The sequence below is a fragment of the Triticum aestivum genome, chromosome 1A (genome assembly GCF_018294505.1).
Source record: "Triticum aestivum cultivar Chinese Spring chromosome 1A, IWGSC CS RefSeq v2.1, whole genome shotgun sequence".
NCBI lineage: Eukaryota > Viridiplantae > Streptophyta > Magnoliopsida > Poales > Poaceae > Triticum > Triticum aestivum.
The window spans coordinates 79,446,408-79,463,188 of record NC_057794.1 but is presented as its reverse complement, the minus strand read 5'-3'; the positions used below and the strand labels follow the sequence as shown (position 1 = coordinate 79,463,188).

General features: G+C 41.7%; 1 protein-coding gene and 1 long non-coding RNA gene across 7 annotated transcripts; both read right to left on the bottom strand.

Moving 5' to 3' along the window:
• Window positions 1-3,272: 3,272 nt before the first annotated feature.
• LOC123191104 (uncharacterized) lies at window positions 3,273-7,369 on the bottom strand. The gene is made up of 8 exons (XM_044603886.1): window positions 7,146-7,369; window positions 6,899-7,037; window positions 6,014-6,201; window positions 5,762-5,933; window positions 5,020-5,222; window positions 4,585-4,707; window positions 4,406-4,509; window positions 3,273-3,616 (listed from the first exon to the last, which is right to left on the bottom strand). The coding sequence occupies exons 1-8, from the start codon at window positions 7,225-7,227 to the stop codon at window positions 3,488-3,490; spliced, it is 1,140 nt and encodes a 379-aa protein (XP_044459821.1). The 5' UTR covers window positions 7,228-7,369; the 3' UTR covers window positions 3,273-3,487.
• Window positions 7,370-11,253: 3,884 nt separating this feature from the next.
• On the bottom strand, window positions 11,254-15,187 carry LOC123191089 (uncharacterized). Of its 6 annotated transcripts, none has more exons than XR_006496715.1 (8): window positions 14,944-15,187; window positions 13,563-14,371; window positions 13,160-13,233; window positions 13,025-13,066; window positions 12,368-12,454; window positions 12,188-12,240; window positions 11,624-12,095; window positions 11,254-11,529 (listed from the first exon to the last, which is right to left on the bottom strand). It is a non-coding gene; the product is annotated as an uncharacterized lncRNA (long non-coding RNA). The 6 variants fall into 6 exon arrangements; XR_006496711.1 differs by having other exon boundaries at window positions 11,254-11,896; window positions 12,015-12,095; XR_006496712.1 differs by having other exon boundaries at window positions 11,254-12,095; window positions 13,563-14,075; window positions 14,209-14,371.
• Window positions 15,188-16,781: the final 1,594 nt, after the last annotated feature.

Sequence of the window (16,781 nt, the reverse complement as noted above, 5' to 3'; positions counted from 1 at the left end):
GATGATTTATTTGTTAGCAATAAGATTGTTACAAAGCATATCAGTCAACATAATGTACTCTTTAGTGAGGCCGATAGTGACAATTTATTACAGCCAAAGCTTTCCCCATTGGTTCATTTAGAGTTTATATCAACATGGGTAGTTTTGCTTGTTCCATACTTGGTTTATATTTGGTCTCAAATAAGACGTGTGTTCTAACTATTTTTTCTCAAAAACATAAAGCCAAAGTTTAAATATTTTGAGAAAATCGATGATAGTATAACTTCTTATTCAAAGACATATGAGAGAGAATGCAAAACACAATACATAGCCGAATGGCTGATGTAAAATCTGAACCATTTGATTGCTTAGTTCCAAAGGCGGTCTCACAACAAGATCGGCTAAAGATTGATAAGTATACCTTCAATTCGAGCATGTGTAATCATATCTCTGATTTACTACTGAAAATGATTATATTAGAATTATTTATAACCATGTAGAGCCATCAATGCAAGGATGGACGTATTGCAAGTTGCATGGTTCGTTTGAACATAATTTTGAAGGTTGCAACATGTTTCATCAATAGTACAATCAACCATTGATAAAGGACGTTTGAAACTTGTTGAAACACAAATGAATCACCAATCTACACCTATTGGTCATGATGGACAAAAGCTATTGCATCGACTAACTCAAGCCGATTCATCTAAAGACGAGAAGGTAAAAGTTGCATATGATGGAATCAAGCTTTCAAGTAAAGAGATTGTTCGAGTGCACAATGAAGATATTCTTGAAGGTGGGAATTCAATCAAAGTTACAATGAAGACGCTAAACACTGGGGACAACAGGAAAAATCCAAAGATTGATGCAAGCAAACCAAAGGAGACAAAGGCCGCAATAAGCACAAGAGTAAGAAATCAAAAGTCACTTTCGCAAAGTTATTAGATAAATATATCAAAATAAGAGTGAAGAGAAACGTACTTATCGACCAGATAATCCAAAGAAGTCAAGATCACCCCTTAGGTGTAAGTTTGAGTAGTACTAGAAAAGGGAGAATTTTAATGTTGCATATTCATATCCTACTTTTGGGTCGCCAATGCCAATGCCATGGATACCTCCTTATGCTAATTTTTATTCATATTCATCATGGGACATGTATGATTCAAGGGCATATTCTCCATCTTATTTCAAACCATCTCGCCAAGATTATGCAGCTCCAAGTAAACCAACATTCAATGAACAATCATATGTTAAAGACTGTTTAAATAAAAAAAGAATCGGCCTGGAGCTCAAGAATGAAAAAAAGATGTGGTCAAGTGGTGTATCCTGTGAATCGAAGGCAGCAATTTGATATCGAACAAACAGAAATCAATGAATACAAGTGCTCCTGGCATATGAATTAATTCACCAAACCAAGGATCACGAAGGGGCTACAATCTGGATAAGAGAATCAAGGATGAGAAGATCACAGATCAAAGATAGAGGAGCAGGAGATGATGCACTGCTGGATACTAGAGGAGGCAGTAAGTTGGAGGAGGAAGAAGGCATTAGCATGATCCCCTTTCGCTTGCGGCTGCTCTCCTCTTGTAGCCACTGAACTAAGAAGTCCATTGTAGCGAGCCCACAACCCATGTCCGCTCAGCCCAAATTACCTCTACGTATGGGTATGACATCAAGCAAGTTTATCGTGTTAAGAAAGATGTTGTAAGTGTGCAACTTCAGATTTTTATTTCAAATGATGAAAGGCCAATCGAGATGTTGTAATTTGCTAAAAAGGCATTGAGGTGAAGCAATCGATTGTTGAAAATCAAGGTGCCAAGTCTAAACAAAAGAAATTGAGAGTGCGCAAGTTCAAGAAAGAGTTGTCATTGTCTAAAATGGAATCATAGCTGAGGTGCCACTCGCTTGGAGTTTAGAGTAGGGAGTTGGGTCAAGATTAGACATGGGATAAGTCGTTTTATTCCCAATCCTCTGTTTGATGCATGATAGAAGTTATGTATGAGAATTTGAGGAGAAATTATACTCCTTTGTTTGGTTCGTTGAAATTGACATAGGACTGGACAAGGAAAGGTAGGATGAACGGTTAAGATTGACTCACTTAAACAATTCCTTTTCAATTCCCACCCCCTCCCTGTTAATAAAACGGTGGGAGTTGGAGTCTTCCATGCCTCTTCCCTTATGAATTCCCAATCCCTCCAACCAAATAATAGCTTTTAAGTCTCATACCCTTTCAATTCCCATTGAGAGAAGTGCATATTACACCCCTCAACTCTAGCCCTAGTCTAATGTACACCCCCCAACTCCAAAACCGTCTACTCAGCAACCTCCAACTCTTAAAACCGGCCAAAATTCAACCCTCCCCTCCCCTTGACCGGGTTTGACCCATTGACTGATGAACAGTAAGTTCGGAAAAAAATGAAAACTCAGAAAAATAAAATTTTAGAAAGCATTTTTTGCCTCCGGATGAACAGTATTTCAAAAAAAAAAATTGGGAACATAATTTTTAAAAAATAAATTCGACTTTTCACCAGTGAACAGTATTAAAAATTCAGTTTTTTTTACATGTACCCGGAGGTAATAAATTGGAAACAAAATTCACCGGGATTTGTTTTTTGAATTACTGTAAACAGTGTGAACAGTATTAAAAAAAGTAAAAAAAATCAGGAAAATCATTTTTTCACTGCGTGAACAGTAACCGAGGGAAAATTTTCGTTCCAAAAGGTCGAACTTTTTTTAATTACTGTGGAAAAGTTGAAATTATTTTTAAAATTTTGTTCCCAACTATTTTTTGAATTTACAAATATTTTTATTTTTCTGAATTTTCCATTTTTTCAAATTTACTGTTCATCAGTCAACGGGTCAGACCCGGTCAAAAACGGTCAAGGGGAGAGGAGGGTTGAATTTTGGCTGGTTTTAAGAGTTGAAGATTGCAGATTAGACGGTTTTGAAGTTGAAGGTTGTATATTAGACTATGGCTAGAGTTGAGAGGTGTAATATACACTTCTCTCATTCCCATTCCCTGGCTCTAATTATCCCCAACCAAACACGTTGTAACGTGCACAAGGGCTGAAAAAGAGAAACATGGCATGAATAACCAAGGGAAGCAGTCAAAACAAGAATGATGTGCAAGTTTCTATTGCAACAAGTGCAACAAAAATAAAGGAGAAGAATGGAAGCAACAAACAATTAAATGAAAGGTTTGCACTGCCACTTCAAAATCTTCGATTAGCACATCATCTATGTTCTTCAACCATGCCATTGATGCCTTTGCCCAAGTACCCTCCGTGGGCAGATTTCAGAAACTATAGTACTATGCACTGCAGTGCAAAGCTTCTTGCATATATATGTGTTCAGACAGTACATATCGTATACGGTGAAGTGACACCGTCTTCTTCGATAGTGGCAAGAAAGTGTGTCACATATCATGAGTGATATATGCTACTCTGGAGCACTCCTTTTGATCACACAGCTTTATTTACAATCCACAATAGCAAAACACCAACTACCACTACAGTAAGTTTTCTGATACACGAAGTAGAAGGGCTACGGCGCATAGGAAAACAATGGTGGCATCCATGACTGCATCTAGTCCCATCAACCGCGCCATCATCTCTGCGAGGGTTTCGCGCCCATGCATCTGCCAAACATGAGGTTTCAAGTAAGTACCCACTAAAGAAATGTTCAAACGAAGATAAGCAACTGCCATTTTTTCCTTTCTTTCACATTCAGTCTTGACACTATGATAGTGTCAAAAAATCGTCTTATATTTTAATAGAGGGGGTATTCAGGAGTGTATATCTAATGTCATTTCTGTGTTCATTTGTTGTTAATGACAACCCAGAGGCGGAGCCAGCCAACTTCTGGAGCTTAGGTCAAACCTTCAGTGTGGCAGTTCTGATGAGTGCTTGCCCAACCAAGTTTTCGCTTGACCCCTAGAGCTTAACTAGAGACCTGAAACTTCTTCTGCCAAAAGATTCCAATTTGTATTTTTCTGAGCGCCATTTTTTATTGCCCCATAAATATGTGTGGGTTCATAAATAAGAGAGATCACATAAAACCTCTACTAGTACTACGTAAAAGCTGGACGGGAGTGCTTTTTCACCATAAATTAAGGCAGTTTGTACTTTGTAACATCCATATAAATCTTAATAGCCAACCAGGAAAAAGGTAAAGATTGAACGAGAGCAGGTCCAGCAATTTTCCTTGATTGGCAGAAAATTGGGGCCTACCTATGAAGGTTACAACTGTTACTCTTACTGTTTACCTGCACTTCTACCCCGTAACCCAGTAAAAATTAAGTCAAATGGGTCTTCACTTGCATGAGTATGACTTGTACGAAAAATCAATTTAGTTTGCAATGTACATATGAACTTCATATACAGTATGAACAATAGATGAATGATATATCAGGGGGAAGAAATCAAACCTCTACAAGATTCTTCAGTTTCATAGAGAAGTTCTGCTCAGCATGTTGGATACAGTAACGCAACATATCCAACACAGCTATATCAGTTTCATAGTCATCAGAACCTGTGTAGAAGATATAAGGTGTATTTCTTAGTTATGCATCATATTGAGAACGTGGCAAAAGCAACTGTGCAATACCTGGTATATCAAAAATTTGTTGGGGTGGAATGGCAAGTGTCTCTGCTAACTCATTCTGAACTTGGGAACGCTGTTGAAACGATAGTCTATCCCCGTGAGTAACCACAACAGCAGGCTTGTCATCTGCAATCACATTTGTTAAAATCACTCTGATGCTGACAGTACCAAATATAAATTTATCATACTGGTTAATTAATGAAACACATTGTTCAATGAGAACGCTGAGAATAAAAAGGCAATAATTCTATACAACAAATATACATTACATAAATCACAAATCTGTATACAAACCTCCTGAAAGAAAATATGTTTCAAACTATTCAAAGGAATATTAGTAAAAAATACATATGTGTTCATTTGTACATGCATATATTTATTACACATTTAGCACATTAAGGAACTACATAAAACTATAAGCATCATAGCTGCCCATACCTCCAAAAGACAAGAATGGATTCATAAATGTCCCGCGGAGCATATCCATATATCCATTCTTATCACTTCCAATTGATCTTAATATAGAAACACCATCAACCACAAATATCACAAAGTTGACCTTCCTGGTTTTGCAAGGCAAAAAACTGTATTGCCTCCCCATTGATTTGAGGTTCTTAATCTTAGCGTCATCATCAGTATCCCTGTCAAAAAAAAAAGTGTTATGAAAAAAGTTAGCTAGTGCAATGTCGAGTAGTTAGTTTTCATATGTTGTATATTGCTTCGTTTAAGACTAAATAAGATTTATGAAAAACGAAAAAGGAAATGACAAAACAATGTTGAAACATAAGAATAAACTGGACACCTCTCTATGCATGTTCTGAAGGATAGTACTTGCAGGAAGCACAAGAAATAATTTGCAGGAAACATTTCAAATAATTCTCCATGTGTTCCCTTTAAGATACTAAAACATATTGTGACATCAAATTCTGTACAGATCTTGAACGGCGAAATGTTGACAATCACAGATATTTTGACTGACACAAAGATCCACTTGATAATGTATCTTTTGGTGTGAAGAATTAAAAGACCTGGAATACTCATACCCATAATTACAAGTGTAAGATTATTTTTGCGAGAAAATCACAAGTGTTGGATGACAACAAATTTCTCCGAAATGAAAAGCCTAATGCACAGAACACCTACAAGACAATATATAATTGAATTAAGGATCACGTCTTACCATGTCACCATTTCCCCATGGCTAATTCCCTTCATCATCCAACGTTGCAGCATTTTGAAATCCTTTTCTGGGTTTCTGGACAAGCTCCTTGTATCACAAATACATATACCGTTTGAATTTCTTGGGATTTTATACTCCCGGATGAAGCTTGTACCATTTGATTTGGAATTATCTAGCAATGTAAACAGCAGTAGGAAAATCAGCTGCACTCGCACATATCGAAATACTGCACCCAAAATTGATAAGACTTACAGGAAACCTGTGCCCGCTCTGGTGCAAATGGATCGTCATCTTTGTCAAAGACCCGTGTAATTCGGTTCACAAGTGTACTTTTCCCAGCACCTCTGGGACCCACCAATAACAATGTGGTGGTATCAGGCAACAAACAATCCCCAGCTTTTGTGTCGCCAACTCCTTCAATCCAATACCCAGGCTTATACCTGCTCATAGATTGAAATTACTGAACGAACATGCTGACCTCTCTATGATCTTTATCTACAAGATTTTTTAACTAGCTTTGCTACTTCAGTGTCATGTCATGAAAAATATTTATACAGTAGAATTTTTCTCTCTCCATGTTTGTTTACATAACCGCCTATGAACTCACTCAGACCAAAGAACTCATTGGAGTAGATACATAATACATAGCAATGCTGTATTAGGAAATACACCATAAATAACACCACACTAGTTTTTTTAAGATAGATACTGACCATTTCAACTTACGGGTTTATGAAACGTAAGTTTTGTAACCTGAGGTTCAAAATGGTAACCCAATTTAAGAGGACAAATTAGTCTAAATCAACCCCAAGGTGGGACTGAAACATTGCTGTCCCATAACGCAGACTTCAGTGATGACCATGTGTAAAGCGAATACACATCAACATACGTTCATTCCAAAACCAGAGACATGACACCACTTTCCAGCATCCCTTTTAGAGAATCATGCATGTGGCGCGTCAAACTACATGTTCTAGCAGTAGCACTCGGCATTTTCAAACAATAGTAGCATCTTATAAGTTCTTAACACAGAGACCGGGGCCTATTTTCAACAACCACTAACCCTTCAGCGTAGATGTAAATATCACAGGAGCAGAGCACAAGGGATAAACAAACAAATTAAAAGGGCTACGCTACCTCCTGATGAGGTCTTTCGCCTCCCGCAGCGACCGGTGCTGAAATTGGCTGCCGTAGAGAAGGGCTTCCACCTCGGGGTCGTCGCAGATGCAGCCCCCTTCGGAGTCGCCGTCAGAGACCGGCACATAATCGGCAAACTCTGTCACCACATAATTAAGCGGTCCATGCCCAAAAAGGTCAAGAAACAGAACCGATCGTACTACCAGATAGAAATTGGGATCAATCGGTTACTGGCAGAGCGAATCACCTCGAGGAAGGGACTCCGATGAGGACGAAGAAGGGGAGGCGGGGATGCCGGTGGGGCTGAGGTCGCCGCTGCCGCCACCCATGGATTTCTTGAAGAGGTCGCGCGATTTGGGGTTTCGGCGGGTTTGGGGGTGGAGAATAACGGGGAGATGGCGGGGCAGAGTAAAGCGGTCACGGCGTTAGTATTCCGATCGAGATATTTTGACGATGCAAGCAGGGGTCCGCCGACTCCAACTTATCGACCCATTTTATTGTGTCCATTTAAATTTGCGTAGCCAAAAAATACTGTCTAACGCGCCGATATAAAGGAACTCATCGACATCGAGCGAAAGCCCACGACTTCCTTTCTTTGTCCTCCCCTGGCTTATCTGTGACACAACGGTCATTACCCCCTTCCACACCTGACCTTGTTGTCCTCGTCACCCTCATCCAATTTCGGCCTCTCCACCATCGCCGCTTCCATCGACCGGACCACCGCCGTCGCATCCACCAACGCCCACTCTTACCGGCATTGTGACCGTTTTTCGGTGTCGTCTGAGTACTACAAAGCCTACTTACCCAGGGTCGCCGGCAGCCTTCAGCATACCACCTCTACCTCATAGTCACCGCCGGAGGATGCGGGCTTTGACAGACCTCCTGCATGAACGGGCCAAGGATGGTGCCCTTCGCCACGACTCGTGCACACCCGTCTCCATCGTTGCCCACAAGGTGTTCAGCCCTTTGCAGGTCGAGACTCCTTCACGCCCATCACCGTCTAGTAAGGTAAGAATTCGTCACTCCGAAGGATCATGGAGGAGCCACCAAACTGGTTGAGAGGAGCAGCCAACAACCACTTATCCATGTTTATGCCCTCCTTATGAGGTAAAACACTATTCCCGCTCGTGTTGTACATTGCAGTGGGGGTGTACAAAGTACGGAGATATTCTAACTTATAATGTTCTCCCTATCGACTAGTTTGACCCTGTCTTATATAAGATACCGCCCTCTAGGGTTACATGAACCTAGTGAGCTACGTTGATGGAGGTGAGTCCTTTACCGTCTCGGCTTCCTCGTCTGGAACAACAAAGCCTCCAGTCTTCCTTCTCTAGAGCCCATGGGCTAGCATGATGGCGTGGGGGCAGAAACGGACCTAAGGGACCTTGGGTCGGCCTACTTGGGGCGACAACCAAAGAGGTGAGGCAGCCCTGAGCCGTTACACCACCAGTAGCTCCCGAACCGGTCTTTAAGCTTGGTTGCATCCTAATCGGCACCAATCTTCAACGTTATCTTATCACTTGCCGAGGTTTAAACTGGTTCTTTGTAGCTCCCTTGAAAGTGAATGATTATCGCCCACCACCTATGGTCGGCTTGCTCGCAAAGCCAAAGGAACCACCCCAGTCTTGATTTGTTGATGAAGATAGCCGACCTACGCAAGAGAGCTTCCTGCGCAGCCGGCCCCCGCAAGTTGAACTCTCGGGAAGCACCTTTGAAAATTACGAGCCCAGTCTTGTCTTAGTCAGACCGGATCAGGCTCCCCAACTGATTGAATCAGACCACGTGTAAGAACGGACCGCTGCTCAACATGACTTGTGAGTGTGCGTTGGAATCCCACTTAGGCCACGTCCCATCAATAATGTGGCGTGCTCCTCATTCCCGCGGTACTAACGGCGACTCCTTGATCCCCGCGCACTTCGAGAATAGGTGCTATGATCGATCAAGTTCTTTCTTTCAAGCAACTGAAAGAAGCTCCGTCTTTTCATACAAAAAAAGGGATTGACTAGTATCTTCTCTACTACATGTAAAACATGGAACCTTATTTAGTTGCTGCGTTAATCTGCTACCTACCTAATTAGTTAATGGTGTTTTCGTCCAAAATTCTCTTAATTTTTGTGCCTTGGTCACCGCGCTCGAAAAAATACATCTTAATAAAGGAACAAAGGGAGTAGAATATTTATATCTCATTGTAACGCACGGGCATTGTCCTAGTTTGTAAAGAAAACTAAACAAAAACCAACATAACCGAGTTAATCAGATCAGCCCTGAGGCTGTGCACTAAATGAGTCAAAACAACTCAGTCATCCAAGCCAGCAGAGTCAGACACCCCACAACATGATATTGAGCCACCACTCGGGCTTATGAAAAACGCGCACGCACACACTGATCGAGCAGCCCTTAGTCTGTGTACCAGCCGTGTCGACCACTTTATCAATGCACGAAAAAATTCTAGATCCTAGCTTGGCCAAAAGTCATGATTATATATATTCCAGCACTCCTTCGGTCCGTTTTACTCTGTGTATTAGATTTTTGTCAAATCAGATTTTAGAAAACCTGACCAAATTTATATTAAAAAATATCAAATATCAACATCTACAATAGAAAATATATATACTATGAAACCACATTTCACAATGAATCTAACAATATTAATTTGGCATTGTGAATGTTGATAAATTTTTTATAAGTTTGATCAAGATAGAGATACTTTGACTTCGGACAAAACTTATATACAGATTAAAAAGACCAGGAAGAGTAATGTTCAAGAGTCAATTTCCTTGTGAACTACGCCAAGGTGCAAGAAACAAGGAGCGCACGCACGCATGTACACGTTTATTGTTAGCTGATGTTACACACAAAATGAGTTGACAAGGAAATGTCTGTGGAAAATAAAGAAAAATACAAAATTAAAGCGGAGCATGGCTTCCGATGCACATGGTTGGTTGCACCGCGGCTAAGTCAACTGTTACAGCCTTTCCTGTATATACTGATTTGATCGATTCTTATCCAAAAGCGAGCAAACAAAGCAAGACAACTAATACTATCATGGATCAATATATTGTATTTTAGCTCAGCGAAATTCCAGTTTACGTGGTGGTTACCCTAAAAAAAAGTTACATGGTTGTGTAGTACACTAGCACGCCATGATGCAATGGTGCATAAATTTTATATCGCACTCAGTAGTGGTTTAAACGGTTTTATATTAGTTTATAGTATTAAGCTACTACTTCCTCCCTCGACTAGATATATCCGTTTGAGCGTTATCTAATTTTAGACTGAGAGAACAATATTTTTTAAAGTACAACTAGTAAAATTGCCCGTGCGTTGCAACGGAATACATATTATTGCAATGATCAAAATGGGTGAATATCGACAATAACCAAATACCGATAATAAAAACAAGACAATATAAAGCTGGTTCATAAAATAATGTACGAACATCTGGGTGCCTTCATCAACAAAGGAAAAAATAACCAAAAAATAGCGGCTGTGAAACTTCACTTATATAGAGAAGATAGTTTGACATTAGTACTCAATGGATTTCTACTTAAGATGAAGTTATAATTTAGGAAATCTACTTCCTAATACACCTAACCATTTCTAAGTTGTACAAATTCAGAAAAATGTAAACTCTAGCTTCACTCTGGTTGTACTTAAGCATGTGTACTAATAATTGTTTTCTTAGTTCCCACCATCCTGCATGAGAATATATGTCATTATGAGGACAAACCCATTTAGCAATTTGTTGCTTCAAACAATCACATGTTGTGCAATCATTTTAATATTTCCCTAGCGCTGCCCTTGCACGTCTCCAGCAATCCAATGCGAAACAAGTTTTAAATGCCTTTGTCATAGTATAATTCATCCAAGATTGAGTCTAATTGACAACCTATATAAAAACATTGTAGAGCGAAATTCCCAGCTAAATTGTAATTGACCAAGGAGCGCTAGATTTGCTTCGATTAACTAAATAAATACATGGTCACCTAAAAATATGTGTCGATTTCTATGTAAGAGCTAGACTCTGGTGAGTTTATTTATCTTTGGGGCTGTAAGAGCTAGACTCTGGCATAAGCCTGCACATAACAGAACTCAGAAGAACATCTATAAAGTAATATTTGCGTATTGCTATTAAAAACATGTCATGTGTGAAGGAGATTCATTTTGCATGAGATGATGAAACAAAAAATAAATATTTGGATGCTTACTTAGCATGCTGTAGCAACCTCGGAAGTGACTCAATGAGACAAGCGCACAAAACATTTGAAAACATGCAGTGAAGAGCTGCCAACTGCAGTAATTTTCTTAATGTATGTACTATTAGTTGGAAAGGGAAATTGATTTTGTGCCACCAATGAATGGACATCATCTCATCCGCTTATTCTGCATGGCTAGAAATATGCAGTCCGTTTGCCGGCCAATTGACAACAATGGTCGAAGCATGTTTATACAGATACATAGCAATGAACATACAAAAATAATAAGGAACTAAAGTTAAGAGTACCCCCCCCCCCCTCCCCCCGGCGCGCGCGTATTTCTTCAGTTTCGTTAGATTCCTCATCTCCAGCATTTTGACCATATTTGTCAAGTCATTATCAGGCCTAAGCCTGGCTCTGTTGTTGGCATGGCTGCTGCATGCCACAACCATTATATCAATTAGAGCAAACAGAAGCAGGCCCTAATTAGTCCAGATAAAAAAATTTAGAGGTAACACATTACACATACCAGAAGTCCAGCCACAATATCATGGCAAGCGGATATCGAAAGAACAGCAACCACAATCAGAGGCTCGGGATAGACCAAATGCAGCGATCGTGTTGTCACTACCGGTGGAGGCGGCATCACAAATTGTGTTTTTACTTGTTGAGTACTAACACTACCCTGAACATATTTTTGAAAAAAAAATACTACCCTAAACATTCATCGTCTTACATGTGTCTCTATGTGGCTGATCATGTCTCCTTGAGCCTCAACCAACACTGCCATATCCAGGAATATCTACAAGCCAAAACCCAGGAAAGGAAATCCCTTCGATTCACATATGCATGCATGGTAGGTGTCAAGTGTCAACTATAAAATAAATTGCAAAAGAGCTTGTGCATTAAAACAGTATAACCTTCTGCAACTCCAGAAGCTTCCTCTCTAGATCTCTTACAGCATCATGCCGCTCCTGTATCTCAACAACAGTATCCAATATCTGCAACATGGATGAAAAATTATCATCCTGAGATTTCGATGTGTTTTTCCCACAAGTGTCCAGATCATGACCAAGTTATAACTCATATATACCTGGGCTCTCCCCTGCTTCTGAACTGCATCTTTGAAAATCTGCTCACTTCTTCCTGTCTCGATTAAACCATCAATTGTCCGCAGGTTCCAAAGTTACAAAGGAGGCACACTGTAAGAAAGATAAACAATAGAAAGAAAAAAGCACAAATTTAACCATAGAAAAAAATGTTGCCACTATACCTCTTCATCAAGGCGATTACCAGTTACAGTGAATACCCTTCTTTCAACGACTTCCCGGTATTCCTGCCCGATTGATTCTCTCATTACCTGCATCCGAGGGTAACAACACCGAATCACACACATTATACTATTCTATCTTCAGAGATATCAGGCTGATAGCTTCTATCAATAATCTACCATAATGGTTAAGAAGCATTTGTGTAAAGTTACTCAAAGTCCAGAGGACAATTGGCAAAAACATACTCGCTCCGTCCCAAAATAAGTGTCTCAAGCTTAGCACAACTTTTTTCTAAAGTTAGTACAAAGTTGAGACACTTATTTTGGGACGGAGGGGGTAGTTGAGTAGTATCTTTCTTTTACTTTCTAGAACATATAAGCATCAGCGAAGTAACTTGCACCCTGCTAGATGTTCAGAATTCATATGGGTTCTAGACTGGATGGCTCATAGACATGGCAAAGTAGGGTGGTTTCTCCCTGCTGCTGCTCTATGAGGGCATATCAAATCAAATAGCCCTAGTAGTAAACAGAAATAAGGACTGGTTTTAACTTTTTGTGCATGTATCTAAAGAAAAGATTAGAGGGAACATTTATTCATAGATAGAAGAGGAAAGTCATCACATACATATCAATTTGAACATTTCCAGTTGAAAACAATACCTGAAATCATCCATCTGTTCCTTCGTTTTCTTTTTCACTGCTCTGTAGAGAGAGAACAGTAAGCAGAGTGAACAAGGACTAATTCATGCATGCAAGAAGAGACCGGAAACAAAAATTGACAGAAAATTAATTTACCAAATAGTATGTTCCCTTGATCGATCTACCGCAGAGCCCTTTCCTCATCCAGGTTTCTGCCTGTTAGGTAAGTTCTGTAGCACAACACAGGGGCAAGCATCAGACCATAAGCAGATACAGCTAGGAAAGAATAACACAGACACAAGCAAGGTTAAGTGAAAGCATACATACGCAGCAGGTGATCAGCTAAGACAACTATTTGCGTACCAATCAATGTAAAAATACAACCTTTGTTCATTGTAGCAATAATATGGTGCCAGTTTAAAGTACTTGTACCAGGAAAGAAAACACAGACCATCTTATATTTTTCAGAGCTCTGAAAGTAAAAAACCAACAGGTGCAAGAATCGGAACAAAGAATAGTGTAATCCACACTTTTCTTCATAACTGCCCGAAGAACATACCATCGAACACCTTCCGTGCACGCTCCAGATCACCTGGCCGCAGCCCCGGATCAGCGTGCTGAAGGAGTAGAGGTCTAGAACGACGCACTCGTTGACCCGGGCATTGTGGATCACCCTGGCCATGGCCCCATGGCCGCGCAGCAATCCGGACCTGAGCCGCTGCATGCCAGTGGTCAATTCCTCCCCGTTGACGACCCCAACGCAAGGATGATCCACCTTGTGTTGAGCCCTCCTCCGCCTCCTCCACTGCCAGTATGTGGACATGAACTCGTGATCGCATTCGTCCCTCTCATGGGCGACCGGATTGACGGGAGACACGGTGGTCGCGTGCCCGAGCGGCACGTGTTGTTGACTCGTCGTTCGTGGCAGCTTGACTCCCGCGTCCATCCCTCCAACCTCTCCTCCCCGAGCTCGTCATACTCCCTGCCGTCCAGTGGCGGAGCTAGTATTTGACACCAGGGTGGTCCGCCCCATTTTTTTTTTGATAAGCAATATGACATGTGAAAGTTCTAACTAATACCAATATCACAAAGAAATAGATCAATATCACAATATGGTCTTGCAAAAACACTAAAATTCTCAATTAAATCTCTGCCTTGCATAAAAAAGCCTACATAGTACATATTACACAGACCATAGTACATACCTTGAGAAGTTCAAAAAGACTATGTTTCTGGCATACACACAAGTTCTCCGGTTTGCTCTTCGGCCACATCCGACATATTCCCGGCCTTGACGAGACATTGTTTCTCTTCTTCTGGAAAAAGAGAAATAATGTCTCGTCTGGCCCTCTTCATTCCTCAACAATTCTGTAACAAAAATTACTTTCTATCAATAAAGCTAATTGAGGCAGAAATAATGTACAAAATTATGTATCTGTTCATTCATGTACAAAAAATTTGCAGTCAAAAGGGAAGGAACAGATCAGTCCCTGGAACAGATGGGTACTCCATCATGGTCCGAAACTGTAACCCGACAAACATAGCTGCCAGAATTCCATGTTTTACAGTTTATATGTTATATAAACTATCTTCCTCACAGAGTAAATCAAACAAATTGAAATGCAATATGCCGGTACCAGATAAAGAAAACTCAAGATTTTTTCTTTCCTATAAGAAGTGCTTCCACTCAGCCACACAACTATACAGAAGACAGTAAAGGCACAAGGATTTGCTCTCTGCGCATCTACATCTACGTGATGAGACAACCATGATCCATCAGACCATCACAGGTACATGGAGTATCACACAGCAACTTACTACGTTGCACATTGAGATCCCAGATCCACACAGCAACAAACCATGCATAGCTATGGTCAGATTCTGCCTAGAGTTGCTAAAGGTGAGGCCATAAGATGGAGCAAGCATAGGCAGGTTATTACAGAAAATTGAGCCAAACGCCTGGAGCCCTGGACTGGGCGGGTGGGAAGCCGGGAAGGGGAGGCGGGAGCAAGGAGCCTCCTGGGCGGCTGGGCTCCGGGCTCCGGCCGACCGAAGACCGGCGAGGACGAGAGGAACGGCGCGGCGGCTGGGTGTCGGGGTGGAGCAGGGGAACGGCGAGGCGGCTGTGCGCGAGGGGGACAACTCGTTCTGCTCGATCTGGACAGACAGGCCGTGGTTGTGTGCGTTATTGGGCGTTTTTTTCTCTCCGGCCCGAACAGATGCATAGATATATAAAAGGTGATCCAAAATCCCAGGATGGGCCGTGGCCCACCCTGGCCACCCTGTACATCCGCCCCTGCTGCCGTCTTCCCCCAATCACGGCCTCCAGCAGCGCCATCTCCCGCCCCTTCCGTCGGAGCAGATGCAGCGGCGCCCGCGAGCTCACATTCTCGTTCAAGGCAAAATCGACCGGGCGGCCGGCAGATCCAACCATGGAAACCATGCAAGGGGGTGGGGGTGGCGGGGGATGGGCCAGCGGCGCGCGGCCGCGGGGGCGTGGCGTGGCAGGAGGCGGCGGTGTGCTGGAGTCGGAGATAGGATTGGGAGGCAGGGTTGTGAGGGTGTGTTTTTTTATCTCGGCCATACCGGTTCGGCTGACTTATTTAAAATACTGCGGATCGAATACCAAAAGACACAGGGAATATTTTGCAAAAACGCCGCGACGGTAAGCCCGAAGACTCAATCCATGCTTTATTATTGGGCGTTGTCCTCCCGCGGCCACGCAACAGCGGTTGAGGTGGGGTTCGGCGCCGGATCAAGGTGGCGGCGTCGTTCACGAGCTCGGGCAGGGCATCCATGGCCGGAGCGCCGGAGCACCGGCGACACGTGGACTTGGGGACCCCGGAGACGGCGCTGGAGGTGTGGATCCAGTGTGAAGGTGGGGTTCGGCGCCGAATCAAGGTGGCGGCTGAAGGAAATATGCCCTAGAGGCAATAATAAAGTTATTATTTATTTCCTTATAATCATGATAAATGTTTATTATTCATGCTAGAATTGTATTAACCGGAAACATAATACATGTGTGAATACATAGACAAACAAAGTGTCACTAGTATGCCTCTACTTGACTAGCTCGTTAATCAAAGATGGTTATGTTTCCTAACCATGGACAATGAGTTGTTATTTGATTAACGGGATCACATCATTAAGAGAATGATCTGATTGACATGACCCATTCCATTAGCTTAGCACCCGATCGTTTAGTATGTTGCTATTGCTTTCTCCATGACTTATACATGTTCCTATAACTATGAGATTATGCAACTCCCGTTTACCGGAGGAACACTTTGGGTACTACCAAACGTCACAACGTAACTGGGTGATTATAAAGGAGTACTACAGGTGTCTCCAAAGGTACATGTTGGGTTGGCGTATTTTGAGATTAGGTTTTGTCACTCCGATTGTCGGAGAGGTATCTCTGGGCCCTCTCGGTAATGCACATCATTTAAGCATTGCAAGCATTGCAACTAAATGAGTTAGTTGCGGAATGATGTATTACATAACGAGTAAAGAGACTTGCCAGCAACGAGATTGAACTAGGTATTGGAATACCGATGATCGAATCTCGGGCAAGTAACATACCGATGACAAAGGGAACGACATATGTTGTTATGCGGTCTGACCGATAAAGATCTTCGTAGAATATGTAGGAGCCAATATGGGCATCCAGGTCCCGCTATTGGTTATTGACTGGAGACATGTCTCGGTCATGTCTACATTGTTCTCAAACCCGTAGGGTCCGCACGCTTAAGGTTACGATGACAGTTTTATTATGAGT

Coding starts and splice junctions, on each gene's coding strand:
- LOC123191104 (XM_044603886.1), bottom strand. CDS start 7,227: ATGGGTGGCGGCAGCGGCGACCTCAGCCCCACCGGCATCCCCGCCTCC. Junction 4,708..5,019: donor TCCATTCTTGTCTTTTGGAG/GTATGGGCAGCT, acceptor ATGTGATTGCAG/ATGACAAGCCTGCTGTTGTG. Junction 3,617..4,405: donor AACTGAAGAATCTTGTAGAG/GTTTGATTTCTT, acceptor CATGTTTGGCAG/ATGCATGGGCGCGAAACCCT.